At 42.0% G+C, this 25,070-nt stretch overlaps 2 protein-coding genes across 4 annotated transcripts in view; one reads left to right on the top strand and one right to left on the bottom strand.

Moving 5' to 3' along the window:
- Positions 1-25,070, bottom strand: part of dock1 (dedicator of cytokinesis 1) — a 179,904-nt gene that overhangs the window by 55,882 nt on the left and 98,952 nt on the right. For both annotated transcript variants that reach the window (XM_079334262.1, XM_079334263.1), the window contains exons 28-29: positions 4,685-4,786; positions 3,134-3,228 (exon numbers count right to left, since the gene is read on the bottom strand). In XM_079334262.1, the coding sequence (XP_079190388.1) occupies positions 3,134-3,228; positions 4,685-4,786 (197 nt within the window). The remainder of the gene's footprint in view (positions 1-3,133; positions 3,229-4,684; positions 4,787-25,070) is intronic.
- The window catches only part of insyn2a (inhibitory synaptic factor 2A), a 39,729-nt gene continuing 29,943 nt past the window's right edge, over positions 15,285-25,070 (top strand). For both annotated transcript variants that reach the window (XR_013778025.1, XM_079334332.1), the window contains exon 1: positions 15,285-15,831. The gene's annotated coding sequence lies outside the window, so the exon portion shown is untranslated. The remainder of the gene's footprint in view (positions 15,832-25,070) is intronic.

Below are 25,070 nucleotides of genomic sequence, written 5' to 3'. Positions count from 1 at the left end.
CAACCCTTCCTTCTGTGATACATTTGTATACTGAAACTTTGACTTCACACTGCTTATCGCAGTCAAATTTAATGTTCCTCCTTTCAGTGTTGTGCTCTTGTGACTGACCCTTCTTCCTTTCGTGGTTCAATAGCTCTTACGCTGAGAGACAAAGAGCTCGAACAATTTGTTAAACATCCCTAATTACAGCAAACACCAGAACTTCGACTAAATGGGCTAATTAAGTCATTTGGTTGCTGCAACATCCAAAGATGTTTGAATGCCTCACCTCACAATTAAATGAAAAAAAAAAAAAAAAGAATAGCCAAGAAATGTTGATTGTACCGATGATGATGTCTGCACTAAGTATGTAGTGACTCAGCACATCAGAGATGATGCAGCTTGGTGGACTAAAGCGTTAGTACATGGGGCGTGACCTAACCTTCAGGCCTTCAGCACCCTGACAGATACTTCTCAATCCTGTTAGTCTTACCTTCTAGTAAAACTACAGAAACTGGATTTGGTTAGGTTTTTGAACACGTCTAATTTAACTGAACATGTGGGTCCATCCCTGCTGCCAATTAGCTGTCACTATGAACCCATGGCACGGTTGGCTTGGGAGAAATGGCAGACAGTTGCTAACCATCTTGATGCCGTTGTCCAACCGGGCAATTAAAGCCCATAAACCCGTTTACAACCTGGAAGAAATAAGTGGCAACGGGTGGAGAAGAAGGGAGTGGGAGGAAACGACTGCTGCTTCAGCTGATGCCCATCTCATTAGTGTTGCTACCGTAATGTGTGGACATGAAAGGAACCGTCTGCTGCTGCTGTGGGAGGCCATCGGTGAGCTGACTGTGGCATGTGTGGACTGCAGAGAGACAAGGCACTGTGAGGAGGGACTGAGGGATTTTGTAAGTGTGATAATAAGGCACTTAACGTGTGACAAAAAAATCTGTCATCCGAGTGATGACGTTGCATTTCTTCAATCGTTGCAATAGTTGACGTTCTGATCGAAGAAATATAAAGCCACTGTTCCTACAGTTGCTCTGGGCACAACACAGAGCGTGACGCACAGTCACAGCTTGTATGCTCTTTGACTGTTAATGCCAAACATTTATAGCCCTCTAATGGGATAGATGAAAGTGTCAGGGGTTCTCACTTTTAGGAGCAGGGCAACAACTGATCATACGCACTCTAACGGATGGGGAGAAATGGTAGAGTTGCGATCATTTATTGCAAATCCGCCGCCTGCAGTATTCAGACAGGCTCAGGTACAAAGACTGTGAGATGACAAAGACTTTGACTGGCTTGTTTTTCATCGAGTTACACAATGATTTAAGAGGCTGAAAGCGCTGCCTTGAATGCAGAATGAATCTTACGGCTGTCACAAACAAGTGCAAGAGACAAAAGGTTCGATTGTGGAAGATTCTGCTGCAACAAGAGAAATGACACAATGGCCTGGTCTGCAAGTCAAAATAAAACATTACACACGACAAAGCACGAGCCGAGGAGGAACTGCTGGGAGTTCAGTGACGCTCAACACACCCCTGACGCCAGCTAATACAGAATCACAGTGGGTATGTCATTCACAGGGCTTGTTAGTCCAGTGCAAGCATGTTGTGTGTGTGTGTGTGTGTGTGTGTGTGTGTGTGTGTGTGTGTGTGTGTGTGTGTGTGTTTATGTTTAGTAGGAGTGTCAGAACTGCATGGTTTCATTCTCCAAAACTGCAACCCAACAGATGTGATGAGCACACCTGCAGGGCAAATGTGAGCATCATCACCGAGAAACGCTGAATTCTTCAGCGTTGTGACCCAGGTGGCTGACGATGTTTTTAGGGAGGTTGTTGCGAATTCCAAGTGGAGCCTGGCTTGTAGCAATCAAATGGGCTGATCAAAGTAATATAGCCAAAAAATTCAGTAGCAATGCAATCTCCAGTGAAATATCCGGGCAGGAGATGATGTTGGAATAGTTCCTGAAAGAGTGGGCGGACTGTTAAACTGTTCACATTCAACTAAGACCTGCCGTTATAAGCTCTGCACCTGCTGTAAATGGCCACTTTAAAGCTTGGTTCAGATAGATAGAGCTCCAGGTACTCGCTTGTAATGTGAAGAGTCTTGTTATTCCAATTTTGGGTGTTTTTTTTTTTTTCCTTCTGTTTTATGTTCTATTTCACACTACAGTCTCTTTTCAAGTATGTGAAGAATTACTGTTGGCTAAAAAAACTCTCCCATCAACATAAAACCTAATTAATTTGTCTTAACTGATGCCAGTGTAGATTTCCTTTCATTTTAAAAGGACATGACAGACTCTCTTACATTGACATACACCAAGGATAGAAGGAAAGTTATTGCTTAGCTTTGCACCAGTGTTATGAACACAACCGATTTAGTTTTCATAAAAATGTGAATATCCGTAACGGCAGCCTCATCAAGGCACCAACTAACTTACACTTTTTTTTTTTTTTTTTTTTACAATTATGTTTTTATCACAGTGACCATGTCCGTTCAGCCACAGTTCAAAATACATCTAGCACTTTCAATAATGCATGGATGCTGTTGGGGAAAAGGGGCATTTTGTTTTTTTAGTAGCTAGAAATTGGACTTTAGATTTTCTTCTGACAGCTGTTGCAGTTCCATTGCATAATTAAGCAGAACAGCCCGTTCTGGTACATGTCATGTCTGAAAAGAAACCAATCGAAGTCGAACTAATTCAAAATAAAAAGCTTTTAAATACTTTAAAATCATCTGACAAGTGCAAAAAAACAAATGCTCACCACTATATCCATCAACTGAAAAATATTTTGCTTCTCTTTTTCATATTCGTTCGCAAAAATGGAATCAGGCAGAGTTCACATTAATAAAACAGAAGAGCGCGGCAGCACAACAAGCAACAAAGTAAAGAGAAGTAGAGACTAAGTTTGGAGATTAGCAGGCGGCGTACAGCCGAGCATCTATAATTCATGTGATTGTTTGCGGCTGCGCTGACTGCTCATCTGATTGCTCCACTGCTGAGGCCTTGTGCCGATATTTGCATGGAGAGAAAAACATTAGGCAACACCCTCACCCACTTCTGACTGCTGTTTCTTAGCAACGACAGTGTTGGGGGTGTAAAGAAGAAGGCTTAATGTGTGTGTTTAAGCACGTGTTGTACTTACTTATTTTGCATCATGTTCATTATGACCCAGTCGGAGGGGTAGACGTTTTTCCCAATAAGATCTTTGAACATGATAAATGTTTCCATTAGGAAATCCTGGAAAACAGAGAAATATTGAAACATGAAAACTTGTATTTTTCTAACATCTAAGATCAGAGCAGAGCAGCTTGAACTGTGGGAGAACTTCTAAAAGTCAAGGCAACTCATATTTCTCTTTCCATTAAATCACAGTGTTTTTAATGCTGATTTGTTGATGAGATTTATATATGGCCCTCTGACAGGAGAACTATTTGTGTGACGTTTGGGGTTTGGGTTGTCTGGGTACCAGAATTTAAAACCCAATAGCGATATAGATAAATATTTAACAATTTTAAATGTGTTTTTAACAAAAGTAGACATCCTTGCCACCAAATGTGGTTTAACATCTCACTTAATAACCTACAAGTCCGAAAAAAAGAAAAAAGAATTGTATTTCATGAGCGAAGGTAATTACTTCATCACTTCTCTCTGCGTCTTTGGTTGTGTAGAAACATTTAGTTGGTTATTGCTGCAGAGACATTCCAGCATACAACCCTTAACTTTAAAGTCAGGAATGAGAACATATTTATTTCTGGCTTTCACCCCTGGATGAATTCCTGTGTTTTGTAGTGGTGTGCATAAGAAGAAAAAATAAAGTCCTTTGGGCTACAGCCAGTTCCGAAATGTGGATATGGCTCATGCCAGCTTTGGGAACAATAAATCTGTGGAAAGCTCCGCTTTCATCACTGTGATTGTTTGTCCTGCTATGGGATCTAGACAGGCGGCCACAAACAAGCCCAGTAGACGACCATAGAGGTCCGAAATTCATATTGATTTCTTACCTGGAACATAATTAATGTCTCAATAAAAAGAAAGCAGGAATAAAGCAATATCGCTTAGCATCATATACAAGCTCAATCAAACAACAAAATGTACAAATAGGTAGTAATCCTTTCAAATCTGACAGGGCTTTCTTTCATTTAATACTGATTTAAAACCTTGATGTGCTGCAAGTGAAATCACAATCTCTGTCTATTGAAGATTATACAGCTTTACCTGGACTCTAAATCAGAGTCCTGCACATCATAAGTAGCTACAGAGCCGTTTGCCGGGGTAAAAGCAAACAGTGGGATTTTCTCTCAAGTCAGATGGAGTAACATAATGCTAATCTGGCAGGAGGCACTAAGGAAATACAGCTTTAAGGGGGGAATTATTCACAGCTAAAATCCATAACATCAATGAGATTTATCCCTCTACCACAACTTGTTGGCTGCAGCGAGAGATCTACCTCCCTTAGGAGTTACTATCATAAAGAGCACAGTGTACAAAAACAGCTGAAAACTCTATTTCATACTTGGTTGTGGAGCTTAAACATTTTCTGAAGAGCTCTAATCTAACTTTAGATTTCTCTTTAGAAAAAGGAAAGTGCCAAATAAAGCTGAACAACGGGCCTGCACTGGAAGTTGTTACGTGACAAAGTAGCTTGGGAGTATCTCATCCAGTAGACACAGACATGCTGATAAGGTGTACTCACCACAACATCACTCCTTATCTTGCCAAAGGTGCTGATCAGATGAGCATAATGATAGTCGTCCATCTGCCTCAGTGTGGCAGTCATGCTGGCCACGAAGCTCCCCTGGAGAAGAGAAATAAGTGGATTCAATACACAATCAGGTTCAAATTGAAGGATGAGGATAGAATGACTCTGTGCCTGAGATTTTGATGGATACTGACGAGCTGAGTTGATTGAATCTGAGTGCTGAAGCAGGCCCGGCCTCCCAGGTTTGAAAAGTCGGCTGCCCTCTCTCAGTGGCTGATCTCATTAACCTACTGCCCTGCTCTCCCCAGTTCTTTGTCTCCACTGATTATAATGCCTGTGAGGTCCCTAAAGTGCTGTCTATACTTTGTAGACTGCTATCCTGGCTCTGGTTAGCAGGCTGTACATGTGCTGAGGAGAGCAGATAAGGGAGAGAAAATGTGTGGTGGGCTGTGGGGAGAGGGATTTGCGCTGCCTGTTAAGTGTCGTGCCAGAGATGAGTGTGGACAAAGGCTGAGATAAAGTGGAGAAAAGAGCATGGAAAGGAACTTGAAATGCAGCGACATATTGTGTGGAGGGATCTTTTTATAGACCTGTGCGACTAGATTGAATTCTACTGCTGAAGGCTGAAAGTTTAGGGGAAAAGTCTGATTGGAAAAATTTGACATTTTTTAGATAACAGTTTTAATTCTTTACCAAGATATGATATAAAGCAGTTGAAAGTGGAGATGCTGTTTCACTGATACCACAACTTAAATGTTAGCCAAAACCAAGGAGCTAGCCATATGATACCAGTGTATTAAAAAAAATACAAACTCTACATGTATCTTTCTTTATGAGTGATAGGATTGCAGTAATTGTTAATGTGGCCTGACTCAGTAGGCTGAACGATTCTTTACCTAAAAGTTAGCGAACACCTACCAAACATGTTAACATGAGCAAACTTGTTAAACTCATGGCTGCTTGTGCCGTACGCCAAAAACTTTTCTCATTTTTAACCCTAAACTGCTTTATTTTCTGTGTTTATCAGTTATCTTAACTCTTAATAAAAAAATACAGTTTTGAATATGTAATTGAAAAAATGACTGTTTGCTAACATTATGCTAGCTTTGATGTTTTTACCATCTGCTATCAATCCACTGTTTTTCTTTTCCACTTTAAAAAAGTAGTTGCTAAATGGAAACCGTACTATCAACGTTATGACCTCTTGGAGAGGAAGAAATAATTATTTTTTGCGTTTAATTATTGTGTCTCATTGGTGAATTGGTGAAACACCAAAAAGAAAGACAGGAAGTTGTAGGTATGCATCAGGCTCATAAAGAACAAAAAAGTAATAATTTGCATAATATACCATGGAAGAATATGTGCACGCCCACAGTTAGAATTCTAATACTCCAAGACAGTTTTACCTCAACCAGCTCATCAAAGATAATACACAAAAGATAAGAGAAAGTCATTAAAACTGCTTTGTCACAGAATGCATGAGAGCGCATTCAGATTAATAAGTATTAGGTCTGATAAGAATTTAGATGCACAGGCATTCAAGCTGACTGCCTGTCTCCAATTCAGCAACGACTGAAGGCATGCTTTATATTTGAGAGTGAGGCTGACCTTTTCCACGACACACATCTGTAACAAGAGATCACAAAATAAATAAAACGGAAATGAGAAACTGATAATTTGCCTCTTTAAAGACATATTTAACAGACTCTTTATTTAATTTCAACCGACAACCAACAGCATCCGGGATTGTATCTGTGGTACAATAATCCTGAGCAGTTTTCCCAGAGTGAGTATTATTCCTTAACACAGCTTAGGTTGGGACTTTCATCTGGACAGGGACTACCTCTGTGGAGTGGGGATGCTATTAGTGCAGCCCTCATGCGTTTGATACAACTCAGCTGCCTCATGGTAGTAAATCCTCACACGGCTTTCTGTTTCACTGGAGAACGTCTCCTTGAGCTGTAATTAGCCTGACCCACCAAAGCACAGCCAAGCTGAAACCATGCTGAACACTCGCACATGTCACTCTCACCTTACCTGAACCTTTTCTATTGCTTTTTTTCCAGATGTTTTTTGCTGCAATTTTTTTTTCTGTTTGTCCAGGCATACATTATATAGACCTATTTAAAATACCATGTTACTCATGATAATAAATAAGTGTAGCATTGATTCCAACAAAGTCAACAACTGAAGTATCACGCAAAAAAGCACCAAACAATCTCTAATTCAAGAATCTTTTATTGATGCTTCTCTACCTTTTTTTTCCCCTATGGTGCTGATAACAGCTTCACTTCCCTCTCACGAATGCCTCACAGCAACCAGTGTGACTCATGTTAAATGAATATGGAAATGTTTTCGAAAGCACAGAGGGCAAGACTCTTTCATCTTTGAGGGCATGTAAGCCTCAGACAGCCTGAGATTTTAAGCATTACAGACAGCAGACAAACTAATACAGAGCCTTATTAGAAAGAAAGACGAGTCAAGTGCGTATTTAGAGCATTAACAGATGGTATCTTACTCCCTTAACTAGAGAACAAAGGTTGGAGATACTTAACACAAGACTGTGGTTAAAAGACGGTTCGCGGCAGAGGAATTTTCGTTCCCTGGTAGAAGTGGGATTATTCGAGGACTTGTTTTCTGGGGGGGGGGGGGGGGGGGGGGGTGTTGAACCCATCTTTCTTCATTGAATTTTTTTCCCCCCACATCCTCGAGTGCAATTGGCATAAGGGGCGGCGCTATTCCCCTCCCATCGGGCAGTCGCTTTTATTAATAAAGAGGAGAAGGATCTTCAAAGCAGCCAGCAGTCTTAAGAAGTCATTTGCACTTTCCTCACCACACAGACCAGAGAGACGAGATCCTCAATTCTTTCGTTCATTCTTTTCTTTCTATGTCTTCAGCTTTTGAATGAATCCTCAAGATGAAGAGCATTCAGAGCAAACTTTACATGCTGTAAGCCTTAGTGCGGGACTTGCCATGAGGCTCCAGCGCCTCTTACAGTAGAATAAGCCCCTTAAGCTTCCTCCCAATGTTCAATCATGGCTGCCAACAGCACAGGCATGCATATGCCAATGTTACTATTGGTTTTTTGCTGTAATGTGTTGCTCATGAATGAACAGTAAGCCTCTGAACAAATGTAATTGTAGCCAGAGGCAGTAGGATGAGCAGGCAAATCCTGATGGCAAATTAAATAGAGGTAAAGGGATCTATCTTCCTCGTTCCCGGCTTGGTTTGGTTTGAGAGTTGAAGCCACAGACAGAAACGGGAACAGGCGTCTTTCACTGTGCAGCAATTAAAGGCTAAATGTGGAACAGGAACACATGCTGCACCAGCTGTTGAGGAGGAATGTGAGAAATAGAGACGCGATGCGCAATGGGGAATGGGAGAGTTCAGGTGTCCTTCCAGCATAGAGCTGATGGGTGCGAAGTCACAACTTGTTTTGGCCTTCACTTGTCATGAAGCCGACTCCACAGGTCCATCGCAGTGAGTCCTGAACCAGAAGAACTCAAAGGTCAGTCGGTCCCAATCACGGTTCATCTCCTTTTTTATAACACTGAGATAAACCAGACACTCTTACTGTAACATCACGTTTACTTATTTAAGATTTATTTATTTTTTTCCAGGAAAGGGAATGGCTGGAAGGTTAGAAAGAAAGACAGAAACAAGAAGGCTTCAACCTGATAATGAAAAGAGTCCTATCAAATTTAATTCAGGTGTTAGAGAGAGAGAGAGGTACTTTGAGTGGTTGCTGAGAGTGGAGATGATGAAGCGTGCAAGAGACAGGACTAAGATGCTCAAGCGGCTTCCCAAACTCTGTCCTTTCGTGGCTGCCAATTGAGCTGTAACATATTTCAAGGGTTTATCTTGAGGAATATATCCAAAAACAAACAACAATAAACTAAAACTTTACTACTGATATCTATCCCAGTGTCCAGACGCTGTAGATTTTAAGAAAACACAACCTCCTTATCCATCTTACACTCGAAGGCAAGAGAGGCAGAATCTTGGCGGAAATGAAAAAGTGGTGATTAGAGGGCAGGACCAGATCCATCATACGCCTCTCTCTGATAATTCATCTTACTTTAGCGCTTGACAGCAGGGAAGCTGAAATTGATGTTTGCTCTCATAGTGAAGGGTCTCCTTATAAACACAGCATTGTTTTGAGGCTTTAATTAAGCCGGCGGGGAGACGGCATGGCAGTCTCTGGAGGGATGTCGACCGAGCCTTTTACTGTCTCAGGAGGAAGAGAAAACTGAAGAGGAGACAGATGAAGAGAGACGGGGGTTGAAAGATGGGGAGTAATGACCAACAGGGACAAAAGGACTCCCGTCGTTTCTCTCGATTAGCTTCAACTCTGATCAAACATACATATGCTGGTCAAATTTACATATGCAAAAAAAAAAAGAAAACCTCCCATGGTCGATGAGATAAAGGAAAAGACACCTATGCAAAAACATGAGATCCACACTGTCAAAAAAACCAAAAAACCTCCTGATAAAAAAAGAAGCAACGTGAAGGATGAATGGTTTACCAGGAAGAAGCAAACAGCAGCATACAATTAGATCTTAATTTGTATTCTCCTCACTTCAACTTGTCGCTCAGAGAAACAGAGAGCGAGAGAAAGAGATAGAAAGAGTTTGCAGCATTGTAAGAGAAAGAAATTCAAGAAATACCACTCAGGTGATTTGTACAAGGAGATTTCAAACAGTAGCTGTCAAGCAAACACCGCCAACATGTCCAATGATTAATCTTTCCCACAGTTTTTTTGTTTGTTCTGAAGTAAACCTGAACCTGATTTAACATAAAGTCTTAGAAATGAGATTTTTAGGTGGCTTCATTTGTTTAAAGGCGGGGGTGGTCGTTTTCTCCAGATACACTTTTTTAAGATCTTGGTTGAAATTGTTTTGACATTTCTGGTCCTGTCAGAAATGAATTATTCATGTGCTCTATAAAAAAATAATAATAATAAAAAAAAGGAGCGAAGAAAATCCGTAATTTGAAGTGGTTGCAAGCCTGTAAAAACTTCGACCTATGTCTACACTCGGTTCCATTTTTAATGAACCAATCACGTCTCCCTGCTTGTTCTTTACCTCATGCATGCACGAGCCCCACGCTCAAAGTATGAGCTGAGGTTCGCTTCTGGAACTACGGCACTTGTGCATGTAAGTGAGGGGCGTGGCTTTTGGGGGAGAACAGAGGGGAGGGCCGGTGGGTGCAGACAAACCACTGAAATGCTACATTGTTTGGGAAAATGACCAACCCTGTGTTTAACAACATGATACAACATAACATATTTTGGTTTTTTTTGTACTTTTAGCAATTACAGATATTTCTCACGATGTCGTGCTATAGAGATTCTTGTCGTCGGGCAAAATTTGCCTCGCTTTATGACCAGTGGAATTGTTCAGTTCATTTTAAGATTTATGAGAGAGGCTCATTTATAGAGGCAAGTTGAATTGGGCAATCTAACAGACAGTTTTAAATCAATTAAATCATTTGAAATCAGAAATTCTTCGTTGAATTTGAGTGGGTCATAAAAAGGAAAATGAACTGCAAGGGAGTTGTTAGAGAGGAGTGATAGACTTTAGGGGGAGAGAAGACCCTTTTATGTTATCACCTTGTTATTGTTTCTTCCCGTTTTAACAACCCATTGGTGAACAACATTCATAATTATACTCAATTTAAGAACAGAATTTTCTAAACAACACATTACAAGGGGGGATTGTCAAGATGGTATTTTACTGTTACCTGATTAAAAAAAAGGATTTCACGCAAAAATTATATAACTGATGGAAAGAAAAACTGTCCTTTATTTGACCTCCAAAAAAAGTGAATTCAATGTCAATGGTGAGTTCACTGCTAGTGACGAATATTTTACAGGCACGATACAAGTGGGAATAAGTAGAGTTCATGTCACTCAAGCATCACATTTGCTGAATCACTAAACACATTAAGATTTCACTTAATCCTTGTGATGTATTATATATGATTGATCCAACTGATCATACTGGGGCGGGGGGGGCTTTTGTTCACACATTTGGTCCGAACACACCCTTTCTTTTCTTGCCACACCACTATTACTTACAGCGACACAGGGGAAGAACAAAGTCACCGGAACAGCAAATGGCACTTGGGCACATTTCACACAGGCCTGTCAGAGGGAGGCAGAGCTGACACATGTGAGGTACTTGGCGGCCACTGCAGCGACTCAACAGCGAGCCCACTTGGCTCCGACATCAAGCCAACAAGGTGGCAGGCAAGCGGGTCAGCCAACGGAAACGAGGGGAGGACTTGTTCACAGCCAGCTGAAACCATTTACACTTCATTTTCTGTCTTCAGCAGCATCGGGCGTAATGCATTGTGACATCCAAATAAACACTTCAGAATACATAAGGATAAATAATAACCATGGAGAACTTGGGCAGCCGGCCATGAAAGTGACCTGTTATGCCATTCACTCAGACAGCATCCAACTTAGACAAGCTTCAGGAAGCACTTTCACACTCTAACACATCAAAGCATTATACTTCCCTGAACAGGCACCTTAATTTACACAGGAAAGCCCATTGAGCCAAGGACATTTTCTTCTTCTTCAAAGAAGAGTCTGGCTCTCCAATGCCAAGCATACATCATTCACAGGAAAGGGAAAGTGAAAGGGGTTTTTTGGCAATTGCCCGGTGAGTGTGGCAGATTGTGTGGATGGACTGAAGCATGACAGGGATTTTATTGTAGGTCAGTGTTGCATTGTGATGTCTTGGAACCTGTAACATGCTGACAGGATAACAAAGACTAGTTGTCATAAAAGGTCAAAACAAGCTTAAATTAAAAAAAAAAACGTCTTTGGGAATTTTCGGAATAAATTTGGGTTAAAGTCATCCCCTTTAATCGCTTTGTTTCAATCGCCTCGTCCTTCCGATGCTTTTTTTGGAACAGACTCTGCAGCTCGGGCTTTGTACACGTTTGATGAAAAGACCAAAAGACTGCAGCAGATGGGGACAGACTGTCGCTGACGTATCTGCTAGGCACAATCTCAGCTTCTCACTCTGAGACTCACTGGGGCAACGCTGCTGCACGGCAGACACATCATATCTGGCTGTCAGATGAAACAGACACACAGGGACACGCAAACAGAGTAACACACACACACGCGCAGAAAACTTCTCTTTCTCTTATACGATTGCCACAAGATCTGAGCTATAATGAATTGACAGCTCCTTTCCCCCCCCGTCTAGTAATATGTCTCCATATACCACACTCTAGGTTCTCTGTGTGGATGAATGCACTCTCATCCCAGAGGATTGACTGGAGACTGCGAGGGTACTAAAATGATAAGTTCATGTTTTTCTAGCCTGTATCAGAACTCATTGGGTTTGTTTTCAGGAAAACAGATTCATAACACATTTAGTATACGGAGTATACGACGCCAAGAGGATGGAAGGAAACGGCGTAATCAAGACCAATAGCAAAAGATCTATCATCCAATCACATGACAAGAGTTTGGTATGGAAAAGTCTGTTGGATCAGCCAATGGATATCTAGGGGAGGTCAGGCAGGCCAGACGCCCAGGGACCTTCACGACAATTAACAGCATAGGCAAAGTTCATCGTGCAGTACCAATCACTGGGTACTGGGAATCTTATGGGCCAAGAATCTGTTTTTTCATGCAATGTTTCATTTAACTTTTATACTGTTTAACATCCTAATATATGTATGTGACATATAGTAAGCCAAATGATACATTTGGTCCCATGTTGCTTGATGCTCTATATTTTTTTGTGCTACTCTGTATTATTCGTTTCATTTGCTTGATAATGACAGTAGGGACACTTTTGTGGTATTGAACGGGGGGGGGGGGGTTGTTACTGTACATCGCCAACAGGCTCGGGATGTGGGTCTATGCCGAACATGCAGGGGACAAGGACATCAAATACACGTCCCCTGAGGGCCTGGCTTTGAGGTAATGAAATCGATATCAGAGGAGAGTCACTTCAGTGACTTCTCCACCGCTAACGGTTTATCCATCTGAGAAACGCTTTGCTTACACAAGCAGATCACTGAGCAGATCCAATAAAAGAAAAATGGTCGTGTTTTCTAAACCCCCCCCCCCCCACATACAGCAGACATCGCCTCCCAGAGGAGTTTCATCCATTAAACAAATGCCATTAACCCTGGGTTCAAATCTCAAACACTTGCCAAGCACGCAGATGCTCCAAGTTCAAATCTTTACAAACATTATTCAGCTTGGTTTTAGTGTCAAAAGTGCAGCTTGTTGTTGCCCTCATAGCGCTTCAACAAGGCTGTGAAGCAAATATGTTACTCCCAAACTAGAAGCAAAATCATGTTGTGAGCGTGAGTGCAGTGTTCGGCACCTTCAAGTCAGGAAGCAGCAATTTTTATGTCCCGTTGTAGGAGTGAGATGAGGCGGCCGGGAGGGCAAAGAATAAGAAAACATTCCTATTAATAACGTGTCGTAAAGTGGTTTGAAAGAGAGTGATAAAACAAGGAAGGAGGTCCAAGAGATCGAAGGTTTAAGAGAGACTCCATTATGATGCAGTCACGTCTCCTTTCTTCCACAGCTGGTTCAGCTGCTGCCCAACTTCCTGTGATAGATTTGTGTGCTTGACATTCACTGAGCTGTCGAGTATTATTTGTTTTGTTCCAAACAGGAGAATGGACAAAAAAAGACAACTAATTCATTTTGCTGTATAGAGAAATAAAACAATCATTGAAATGCTCAATCATTTGTTAGCTTCTTTTATGCTACAATTTTAGTCTGAACCAAACAATGATGGAGCTTGAGCGATCATTTAACGAGGTTAACTTAGGGTAGGGTTAGGACCATTTAAAGATCATCATTCACTTATCTATTGATTATGTAGAACATCATATTGGGAAACAAGACAATACATAATTGGTTTAGAATACATTTCCCGGGCATTGTTGAAGCTACGTCCGATTTCCAATAGACTAGGTAAAATATATCTGAACCGTTAAATCAATCAACCGTCCATTTTATCTGATGTACATGTTGTGTTTGGTATTTTTGATTTTATCGTGACGAGACTCTTCAAATGAGGCTTCTTATCTTCATTTTTTAACCCCAGAAAGTCTAAAGACGTTTTATTTCTTAACTTTTTTTTTTCCTCAGTTCCTCCTTTACATCATGGCCAGGTGGCTGGAAACACTCAAAAACACAACAATTATTACACAGACCTTCTGGCAACTTCAGTGTTGCTTACTTTTTGTGGGTGGGTGTTTGGGTGGGGGTGGGGGTTGGTCTCCGAGCTGATGTTGAAACATTTGTAAAAGGTTTTACATTCATCCATGAATTCATGATGTACGTGATCCATCTCTGCCACTCCTGCGATCTTCTCACCATCTGTGTAAGTGATCTGATTTCCAGCCTAAACGTCAGCTAACTCCCCTCAGGACTGAGCTATAGTGAGGGAGTCCGTCTTCATATTAGAACTAAAAGAGTTATATAAGAAACACACACATAACCTAGCAGCTGCTGCTGTCTGGAGAGCTGCAGCTAATTACCATGGTACCTGAGGCTGAAAGCAGGACTTGGGGTTTCCCTCTGAGAGAGGGAAGCAGCCAGTAACAGCTCCGATTCGACATGATCACGGCAATAAAGCAAGAGCCCAACCTTCACTTACTTGTGTTCGCTGGACAAATCTAATAAGCAAGGACGCAAATTGAAGTAAAAAACTCCTCTGTATTTTCTACTAAGCAGCCAAAGACAGATGGACACATGGACACAAGGAGGAGATTAGACAATCAAGCAGATGGAGTCTTCTTCCCACACAAAGAATAAAGTTGTGATACCAGTGAATGGACTCGGAATAAAACGTCACTCAAAAGCTCGTTTTAATGTTTACACTCCTCGAAATGTGTTGGAGGCTGATGCAGAAATGTTCTCGACTTGTCGTTCACATTTGCATGTCTCAGAAGGGCGGGACACAACGAAAAATCCATCAATCCATCCATCCATCCATCCATCAATCCGTCCATCCATACGTGCAAACAGAGATGGTTCCAAACGTTACTCACAGGATTTTAACGTCATCAGCACCTCCCACTTGCTCACGGTGAATTTTCCTGAATATTTCCAGCTAACCAGAACCGCGTGTAAACAAAGGGCGCTGGTAGGTAAAAAAAAGTCAGGGTACCCCCCCAGGGTCACACATTTGGCCATTTGCACATGCAGCTCACCCTGAGATCTGTGTGTGTGTGTGTGTGAAAGCTTTAAAGCTTCAAGAACTGAGCGGTGTCGAATCGTTCTCAGGACAAATTCTCGCCCCTCAGGGTTGGACACCTGTGATGAAAAACGGAGCCTGAATAAATCCATTAAAAGTTGGAAACCAATACATTTGCTTCTGACATAGAAAATAAAACATTCTTATATAAGTTCGCTGACAAAACTGCTGTAAGTGATGACGAGATAAAGAGATGATACATGGACCTGCCAGATGTAGCCAAAAAAAAAAACGGAGCAGTACTTTCTCCTCTGCAACCTTCCCTCCTCCCTCTCCCTCTCTCTCTCTCTCTCTCCGATGCTCCCTCCCCCTTTTCACTTAATCTCTCTCTCTCTTACTCTCTCTCTCTTCACACACACTCGGTCGCACACACGCAGAACAGCGGAGAAAGCCAGAGAGGAGCACTGTGGTGGCGGCGTGATGGGGATATTCTGCCTGCGTGGGCTCTGTCGCTGAGGCGCCCGGAGTTCAGCCGTCGTATGTGTGTGCGTGTGTGTGTGTGTGTGTGAGAGAGAGTGTGAGTGTGTGTGTGTGTGTGTGTGTGTGTGTGTGAGTGTGAGTGAGTGAGAGAGAGCCCCTGTCTGAGTCGTGCAGAAAAAAGGAAAGGAAAGGGGAACCAAGGAAAAAGAGAGAGTGGGGGGGAGTGTTGTCTGACTGGGGCAGAGAGGGACCTCACGCCTCGGGATGAGCGGACACTGATGTGCAACAACTCCTCCAACTACTACCACCGCTGCTGCTCCGTCGCCTCGCCGCTGGTCCTCTTTAACTTCTGCCATGGCATAACCTCCTCTTCCAGCCTCGAATCCACCAGGGAAACAGGCATGCATGGGCAGAAAAAGGGATCTAGGCTATCGCATCCTACACGTCGGTAATTCACAGTCTGAGGTGAGTCACAGTTTCTTTCCTCTGTTTCACCTCGCAGTCTGCAGCTGCACACAGGAAAGTCACTTCAATAACCTCTGGAGGAGGGAAATCTAAAGGGGATCTGCTGATCGCTCTGCGAGGCTGAGCCCGGGATAAGACATATGGGAATGTGCTCCATGGAGATTTTCCCTTTTAGTCGGGTGAACAGATATCAAATGACAGGAGTTAAAGCTGTGATGGATCTTCGGCTTAGTTGTTTCTGCTGGGGTGAACTGGTAGAAGGGCATTTCAGGCAATTGTTGAGGGATGCGCTGGAGTTCAAGAAAAAAATTCAGGCAGTTCAGACAACTTTAAACATCTCAGGTATCAAATTCTCACATCTAGCATCTAGTTTTGGTTTCCTGCCTTCTGGAAGGATTTTTGATGCAGACTTCACCTGACTTGCATCGCTAAAAAAACACACACACAAAAAAACAGTGCCTCTGTCAAGAGCTTGCATGATGCTGCATTTCCTCTCAGTTTGAGGGGCTGAGTGAGCATTACATAAAAGCCACTGATGTCTAATCCAGCAGACAAATTGCAGAATTGTTGCATGTAAGAAGGCAAGAGTGTTTGGAAGTCTTGCAGCGCAGAGGAATAGGCAATGAGAGCTTGGTGTCTGCATCTGATCAAGGACCTTAACTAAGCCCTAATCTTGATTAATAGACCAGCCGAAGTCACAATCTCCTCACAGATTATTGAAGCATGTGGTGCGTACTTGAAGCCCAGAGTGTGTGTTTGTGTCTGTGTGTGTGTGTGTGTGTGTGTGTGTGTGTGTGTGGGGTGGGGAGAAGGAGCGTCAGTTGCCTGCTATCCCCTTCTCATCTCCTCTGTCCTTCAGCCGGACAAAACCGCGTGTCACTCCCACACATGCCGACAAACCTCCTGCCCATCGCTCTCTGTGCTTCTCCACCTCGACCCTATCGCACATCAACACTCCGATACCATCTCGCCTCTGCTCCATTTCACTTTCTGCACACGCCGAGAGCAGGGCTGAGGGAAAAAGATGCAGATAAAGAAGGAGAAAGAGATGTAAAGAGGAAGGGGGAAAGAGATTGTGAGAAAGAATAGATAGGGTGCTGCAGGAGGGAGTGACATGAGAAGTAAATACCTTCAGTCACAGATTCATGATTCACGCCATGGAAATAATTTTTTTCCCCACACGACAAGGTGAGGATGGAAATAGACATGTTCCCCTTTTTGCGTCACCACCTGTTATCCTTTAACCTTCCCCTGTGAGCACTGCACGTCCGTCCAGGAGTGATGGACTTGAAGGCCCACTGCTTCAAAGATAATCTTTATTTTTTATTTTTTTTAGGAATCAGAGATATCTGTGTGGAGTAAGGAGTAAGACGAGTGTTCGTCTACGCAAGCACACACAAGAAAGGTGCAGACATGCATGGAGACAAATCAGCCGAACAAAGCTTTTTCGAATGAACTGAAATGAATGAAAAACGAATTGTTTGAACCTAAATAAGTTGTGCCCGGTCTGCCTCAACATTTAAAGTTGATGCGTTATAAAAATATGTAAAGCCAAATATGCATTTGTTCAAAAAAAATCTTTCCTAGTCGGACTAATTTGTCATATTTATTTTACTTAGCTTCTATTTGTAAGTTCCTTCATGTCTAAGCAGGAATCAAACTAGGGACTATTTGAGTGTGAGGCCACAGCAGTAATGATGACTAGCACAAAATACTGAGATATCACGATGTTAACATTGAAGGTCACATATCATCAAACTACTCCAAAACTAATATCTGTCCCTAGTCTATCTACAAACCCCCCAGTTATGAGAAAAAAATGCTCTGTCGTTTGCCTGCTCCACTTTTTAGAAAATGGCATCGTCTCAGGGCAAAATGAGGGCTGGATTCACGACCATTTAACACTACTACCATGTTTCTAATGATACACAGCTTCATGTAAATGGGTGAAGTATCCCTTTAACAAGATTCTCCCTTTGTGACATCACATAGGGCAGTAACCCCTCCCCCATGTGGGTGACACTCCCACAGCAGGTGTTTGTTCTGCCTTCTCTGGGTAAACAAAAGGCCATGGTGCAAGAAAACCTGAGCCACCCAAACCCTTCCAAAAAGGGGCGTGGTCAGACACAGCTCCATTTACATTTAAAGCGACAGACACAGAAACAGCCTGTTCTGAGCAGGGCTGAAATAAAGGGGTTAAAAGGCATGACCAAATACAGGATCAGAGTTCTAGCAAAATACTTCAGACGTGTTGGGGAGCTTGGAGACTTATTTAAACTGTTTGAAAAGTGCACTAATTGTGACCTTTAACTTCTTGTTAAACAGACAACTCATTTGGAGTTACAGTGTTTGAAGGGTTTGAAAAGAAGGTGTTTTGGGTTTCCAGGCAGTATAGTAGTGGGATTTTGCCTCTGCTGGTCCTGCATGGGGGGGGGGGGGGGGGGGGGGGTGTACTAATTCAACCAGAAAACAAATTCCCACAAAACAATGTCTTGCTTTTGGAGCGAGCCAGATGTTACTTTTTATGTGCTAATAGGATTATTCGTTAAGAGTCACATTGTTTCCCTGGGAGCCTTTAGACAACGCCACTCAAGGTACACGTGTGCTTTGTACATCTGTTACACAGAGAAGAAGCTGCTGTGTACCTAAACCCACCTGGGTGTTGTCATCCGCGTACACTGGTGTGTGCGTATGTGTGTGTTTGAGTGTATAGTGTGTTTCTCCGTGCTTTGCAGTAAGGGCCCAGTCAGCTGGGGCTCCTGCAGACCCAGAGGCAGAACAACTGAGGAGTTTTATGTTTTAAAAGGGAATAACAAAAATCTACAGATATTTTGAGTCTCTTTTTTTCATTAGGTTTAAAGCTTCAAGACACAACCCATGCATCAAAAATATATCAGATTGTTTTCTTATTTGATAAAAATATCCAACAATATTTCCCCAAGCCCAAGGCGAGGCTTTCAAACTTCTTTCTGTCTTCCGAACAACAGTCCCAACTGGACAGAAAGCCAATTTCCATTCATATCAACAAGAGGAAAAAATTACACATTCTTTACATTTGAGAAGCTTAAGTCGGGAATTCTTTTGAACTTCTGCTTGATTACTGTCACACGACTTATTGATTTCAGCAAAACACTGTCAAAGACAATTTCTTTGGGACGACTCATCATCCCAACGCTGATTACTTGTGGCCCTAAGCTCTTGTGGTGGGAGGCTTAGATGACACAGATAACTATCATATGTGATGATATATAAATATAAAGCTTTATAGATAAACTTAGCGTATTTCTTCTGAAGTTATAATAAATATTTTGATATTTGATAAATATTTAACTTTGCTTGTTAAATCCTGAAGACATCCATTGTGTAACATGTTGCCTCCATCGGATGTAATGCAATTGTCCGAGAGCATGAGCACAATGGAGACACATTAAATTCTAATGACTTTTTCTTTTGGGGAGGAGAGCTGAGGAAACAGCTGTGTATTAGCATTATATGATTCCTTGTGAGTGCGTGGAAATCAACTTCACTGAAATGTAGTTTTTTCCTTTAAGAGACGGTTATACTGGCACGTTTGATTTCATGTATAACTTATATTATTTCAACCTTAACTTACCCATGATCCAGAATCATTCACACAAAGGAAGATCTTAACAGATCATTGAAAATGTCAGCTTTGTTCAATGTAAAGTCGCTGCATACAGCCTCTTTCTCTACAATACCTGTGTGGTTTTCTGGGGATTCACCTGAGCAGACAAAATAATGTGTCTCATCGACACGACTGGATAGCTTTCATTGTTTCCTTTCCCTCAATTTGTCCATGGATCCCTCTCCATGGCTTCACCTTCCCCTCTCCAACGCGATCTCTGTCTCTTTCACTCACGTTCAATTCTTCTCCATCCAAGCACAGCGAAAACTCGACATCCTTTTTCTCCCTGCACCTGTTTATTCTAGTCTTTCTCCATTTTCTATTCCATCATCGTGTGTGGCTGTCTGTGTCTATTTTTCCTTCGCTAGGGATGACTGGAAGGAACCTGAGAGCAGCAGGGGAGTTCTCTAGTTACCCATCAGCTTTGAAACCTCAGTGTGTCGAGGAGGAAAAGAAAGTGTGTGTGTGTGTGTGTGTGTGGGGGGGGGGGGGGGGGGGGGGGAAGATACCAAGAGAGAAAGCAACAAAGGCAAAGAGAGACTGAGAGAGGAAGAGAACACAAAAAGGGGACAAACAAAAAGAAGAGGCATATTATGTTCTGTAGAACGAGGAGGAGAAGAGGAGAGGAGCGAGCGATCCAATGCATTCTGATTAGAGCAGGCAGCCTCTGCAGCAAACACCCTTTCCTCAGGACTGATCTCCATCCAGCTTGTACGTTAACTGACAGGCTTCACGTGAACTCACTGGAGTAACCAGGAAAGCCACCTGGGTTAAGGCATGGAAAACAAGGCCAACTAACCACAGGGAGTGAGGAAATAAAGAAAACATAAACATGATTCAGCGGGGACAAAGTGAGTGAAAAATAATAAGGCTGCAATGTCCGTAGGCTGCGGTCCAAGGATGAAAACAGCATCAGACTGACAAAGAGTGTACTGAAATGTTCCATGATCTTCTAGCAGAATACACAATTAGGTTGGTAAGAAATCACAAAGAATGCATACAGCATACACTTGAAAGGCTCGAGAGGCCCAATGAGAGGCTGTTGGCCTGTGTAATGTCTCGTACTAGAACTGCAGTGTCTCTCACAGCTGTTCCTTCTCACACAGACACTGGAAAGAATACAAATGCTAATGTTCAATATTAAATGTGAAAACAGCGTCCATATGGTGGAAACTTAACAGAGAGATATTCTGAGTGCTCTGGATTTACAGATAATCTGTCCCAGTGTCAGACCTCTGACCTCGAGAGAAACATGTCAATATAAGGATTCAAACCAACGTCAGTAAATATGTGTACTTGAATGTCTTAGTATTGGTTTTTGGCGCAACTGTTGCTCATCATTTCTGCTAAATCATTCGGATTCATCTATTAGGTTAAACAAGCAACGTATCAACCCATCAATCAATAAAGAAATCTTTATTTGTATAGCGGCAATTCATAACCAATGATAGGTCAAGAGACTTTACAAAACCAGCAGGTCTAAACCATACGTTATTTACAGACATCCAACATTAATCCACCATGAGCACACAGACCAATTTAGGAAGGTGACAGTGGCAAAGAAAAACGTCATTTTCAAACGAAGAAACAATGAGCAGAACTGGACTCACGTTGAGCAGCCAACATTTTAATCCATTTAAACCCTAACCCACCTATTCTTGTGTCACAAGACGTTGTGGTATGGTTTCATTCATAACCCTTATTTCATGTATGTTCTAACGAGAGCCCGACTGATTGATTGTCTATCTGGACAAACAGACCTCACACCCAAGTGGCGTCTTCACGTACATTGACAGAAGAGGGCATCCCAAACTCCATAGATTCTATAACCTCTCAGCATGGTCCAATAGGTTGGACATTTTATAATAATGCTATATACAATTAAAGAGCATTATTTGGCACCATTCTACAGTTACATCTCCCCAAAATCAACGGATAGATTTGTTTTCATTTCAGCCAAAATCACTCTAAATTGGCCCTCCATATTGATGATCAATGAATCTCCTCTCAATTGTCTCGATCTCTGTCGGTATTAGTATTCCAAAAGAATGGTACTGGTATCGGCGCTTCAATAAAATACATAAGCTTCTACTTTTAACTCGGGTTAAAACTGGACGAAGTAAATTATCACTTCTCCTTTGTTTTTAATAATGACATTTCATACAGCACTTTGAAATATTGCTGGTGTTAGTCATTAAAGTAACCCCGCACGATGATTGTGGGGAAATCTGTTAAATGGTGCTTTGCAACTGCACACTGGTCCGTGATGACTGAGCAATAATTACTCGAAAGACAATCCCTTCAAATCCCGCCATTTCCAGTGGCATTCCATCTTCCAGCATTAAGCTACCATTAACTGACAAAGGATTTGCTGCGTTTGGAGTCAGCCTAATGCACTCCACTGCTGTTATCCCTCAACGCTGACCTGTACAGTCAATCACTCGGCTATATATACCCTCACATCACGCCCTGGGAGCATGGGTGCAACCAAGTCTGCTTACATGCTGCAGCCCTGAGACAGACAGAAAATAGAAATCGAACAATAAACCTGCACTGTCAAATAACCTCGCCAACACAATCGACAGAAAACTACGAGCCTGTTGTCTTTTTTTTTTTTTCTTGTTTTTTTCCCCCAGCACAATCACTGCTCTTAAGAGACAGATCAAAGGACTTTTCAAACACTACTAAGCCCCATGTAATTATGAGAGGAGGCTGACAGGAGAGAGAAGAGGAAAACAAAACAGCAGCAGATAAAGCTGGATTACAGAAGACTTTGGAAGTACCATGACTGGGAAGGACGCTTCCACACTCATTTGTTCAAGCAGAGATGTTGAGCTGTTATTCTATAGAACTGCATAGACAGAATGTTTGCGTTGATCACGAAGCACAAAGGCAGACGTCAAGATTAGTTTCACTGAATTTTTTTGCAGGGAAATGTTGAGCATTTGTTCAGACATTTCCCAATGGAAGAACTTCAAAAGATCAGAGAGCATATGTCATGATGACAAATAAATAGACAAATATTGCATCTTTTTTCGGTGACAAGAAGTTAACCGTTGGAATCTTCAGACAAGATCAAAAGGAGGCACTTCTTTGGTCAGCTACATGACTTCAGGAGGGGCTGGGAGCTGAGCTGAAGCTATTTGATTTGTTTGTGACTCTTTAGTTTAAATGCCTCATCGCTCAGAGGTTAAGACCTCTCAGTGAAAAACAGACCTGGTTCTTGAAAGTTGTATAGACATTATATGCAGCACTTTCTTCTTAGACGTTGTGGGCTGTGAGCCAAGCTGCACTTAACCTTAGCTTTCTTTTAAACGTGTTGAAAACCGCCTCTGTTGTTGACATGAAACTCTAAAAAAAAACACGAGCTTCAAATGTTTACCATCCTGCCAACAACTTGTGCTTACTTTCTAAAAAATGTTTTATCTTACTGGTAAAACCACGAGGCTGACTTGAGTTTGTTGTGGCACCTTACCTGGAAAGTATTTGTATTTGTGTTTAAATACAAATTCGAACTCGACTAAAAAACAGTCTTGGTCTAGTATTGTCTAAATGACATGCATTATGAGATAGCTATCGCATTCTAAAACATGAGCATTAATATGTTAATATAATTGCATCTACTCGGCAGGGGACCATACTGCAGGAAAGGGGAGCTGACCATTAATGTTGAGTGAGTTCTAGTTCATTCCAAAGGTGCCTGCTGGTGTTGCACTCAGGGCTGTGTGCATGCTGGCGAGCATGTTGCAACCAAGCCTACTACATGCTACAGAACCTGAGGCAGAGAGGAAAGAAGAATCGAACACTGAACCTAAAAAAAAAAAACAAGTGAAAAGACTTTCTAGATGTAGCACTGCGATAGGAACGAGATTCTACAAGCGACTCTCACGAAGGCAGAAGCAAAAAAAAAAAAAAGCCAACTAAAGGTTAAAGCAGTTAACTAGCTATAATAGATGACTAACATAATTAACTGCTCAATATCGGAGAAGCTGAAACAAACATTTTCAATACTTGAACAATTAAGGATGTTTATGCAGCAGTTGCTAATTGACATGTACAGCACACTCCCAGTGTTTAATCAATTCACTGGTTTTGTGATGCATGCTATAATCAATTCACTGGTTTTGTGATGCGTGCTGTATTAATGAATTTTCCCTTCGGTGGAGCAGAAGTGATAAAGCAAAATTAGTCAGGCTCAAAATGTAGGGTAAACATTGCCCAGGTTGACTCAGGACCACTCGAACTTCCACCTCTGAACTTTTTACCTGAAGCAACCAAAGTTCAATTAAGCAACCGCCACTCACAGAACTGCTGACTCATGTGCCGTTCAGAAATATATGCATGTAATAGGGACTGGTGTCTAGATTCAAGGTGTGTGCCATTATATGAGCATTTTGTTCCATTAAGGGGTAACAAATTGCATTTTTGCAGGAATCTGGGTTGTCCTTGAGTGCTGGAAAGCTTCGTCGAAAGGCTAAATTAGCCGAGGAACTGCGCCCAAGAAGCAGCTGCGATAGACTCTCATTATGGTCAGAATGTGCTTGTGTCCCCTGAAAAACAAAAAAAACAAATAATGAGCCACAGTGTCAGAGTTTTTCGCCATTTTGGCTGTGCTGCGAGAACAAGGTCAGATGCGAACATGTCTCATGCTTTTCTGCCATGTGCACACAATCCAGTCATGTCGGTTTTTGATCTGTCCTATTGGGTAGAAAATAGTGGGTCAGTTCACTTCACTCACTGGCTCTTCTTTCCTTTCTTTTTTTTAAAGGCCACAGCCACCCTAAAAAAAAAAAAAAAAAAAAGAAGAAGAAGAAGAGGGGGGCAGTTGTTACAGCCTAGTGTGATGAGTCATGCGGTTTATGCAAGAGGCTAAAGGGGTGGTGTTCCAGCCGGAGGTGTGATTCGAGTGCTGCCACAGTCAACCCGGCCTGAACCCAATGGCGAACAAATGAGATATGTGGAGCCAGGGACACATGATTGAGCCTGCAGTGCTGCTGTGTCAAGAGGGATCTAATTGAAATAAGGATATGATACAAAACCATGGGGCTGTTTGTATTGTGAAGCCAAACACAGTTGTTGTCTGTGCTGACAAAGAAGATTCATGTCGACCAATGTAATGCTTTGCAACACAGTGGCCTCTAGAGTTGCTATCAGATCAAACTTTGCACAAATTAAATGTAACTTTGAATTTGCACCTTAACTTCGAACAAAGAAAAAAAGTGACCTTATTTGGAGAAGGAAAGTAGGGTAACAGAGACTTGTTCAAAATGTCAGCCTTTAAACAAACATGCAGAGGACTGTGACAGAGACGGACTGGGAGAGCACAGAGAGGCTGGTGAATAGATAATAGTCTGGGAATAAAAGGGCACATGGTCAAACATTCAGAGGAAGGAAGAAAAAAATAAATCAGACTGTCTTCAGCTGAAATGCTTCAAAATGCAGCTCAGCTTGGGTTCTTAATGGAAGGTAAAAGGATTTGATAATGCTATATGCAATATGTCCCTTTACACTGTACACATTTGTCTGCTTTAACAGCTCAATAAACCTAATGGCACCAGTGTCAGGAGTCATTCAACTTTTTTTTACTGTATGC

This window comes from Symphodus melops (assembly GCF_947650265.1).
Source record: "Symphodus melops genome assembly, chromosome: 21".
Taxonomy (NCBI): domain Eukaryota; kingdom Metazoa; phylum Chordata; class Actinopteri; order Labriformes; family Labridae; genus Symphodus; species Symphodus melops.
Note: the sequence above shows the minus strand (reverse complement) of the source record. Positions and strands in the feature narration are given on the sequence as shown.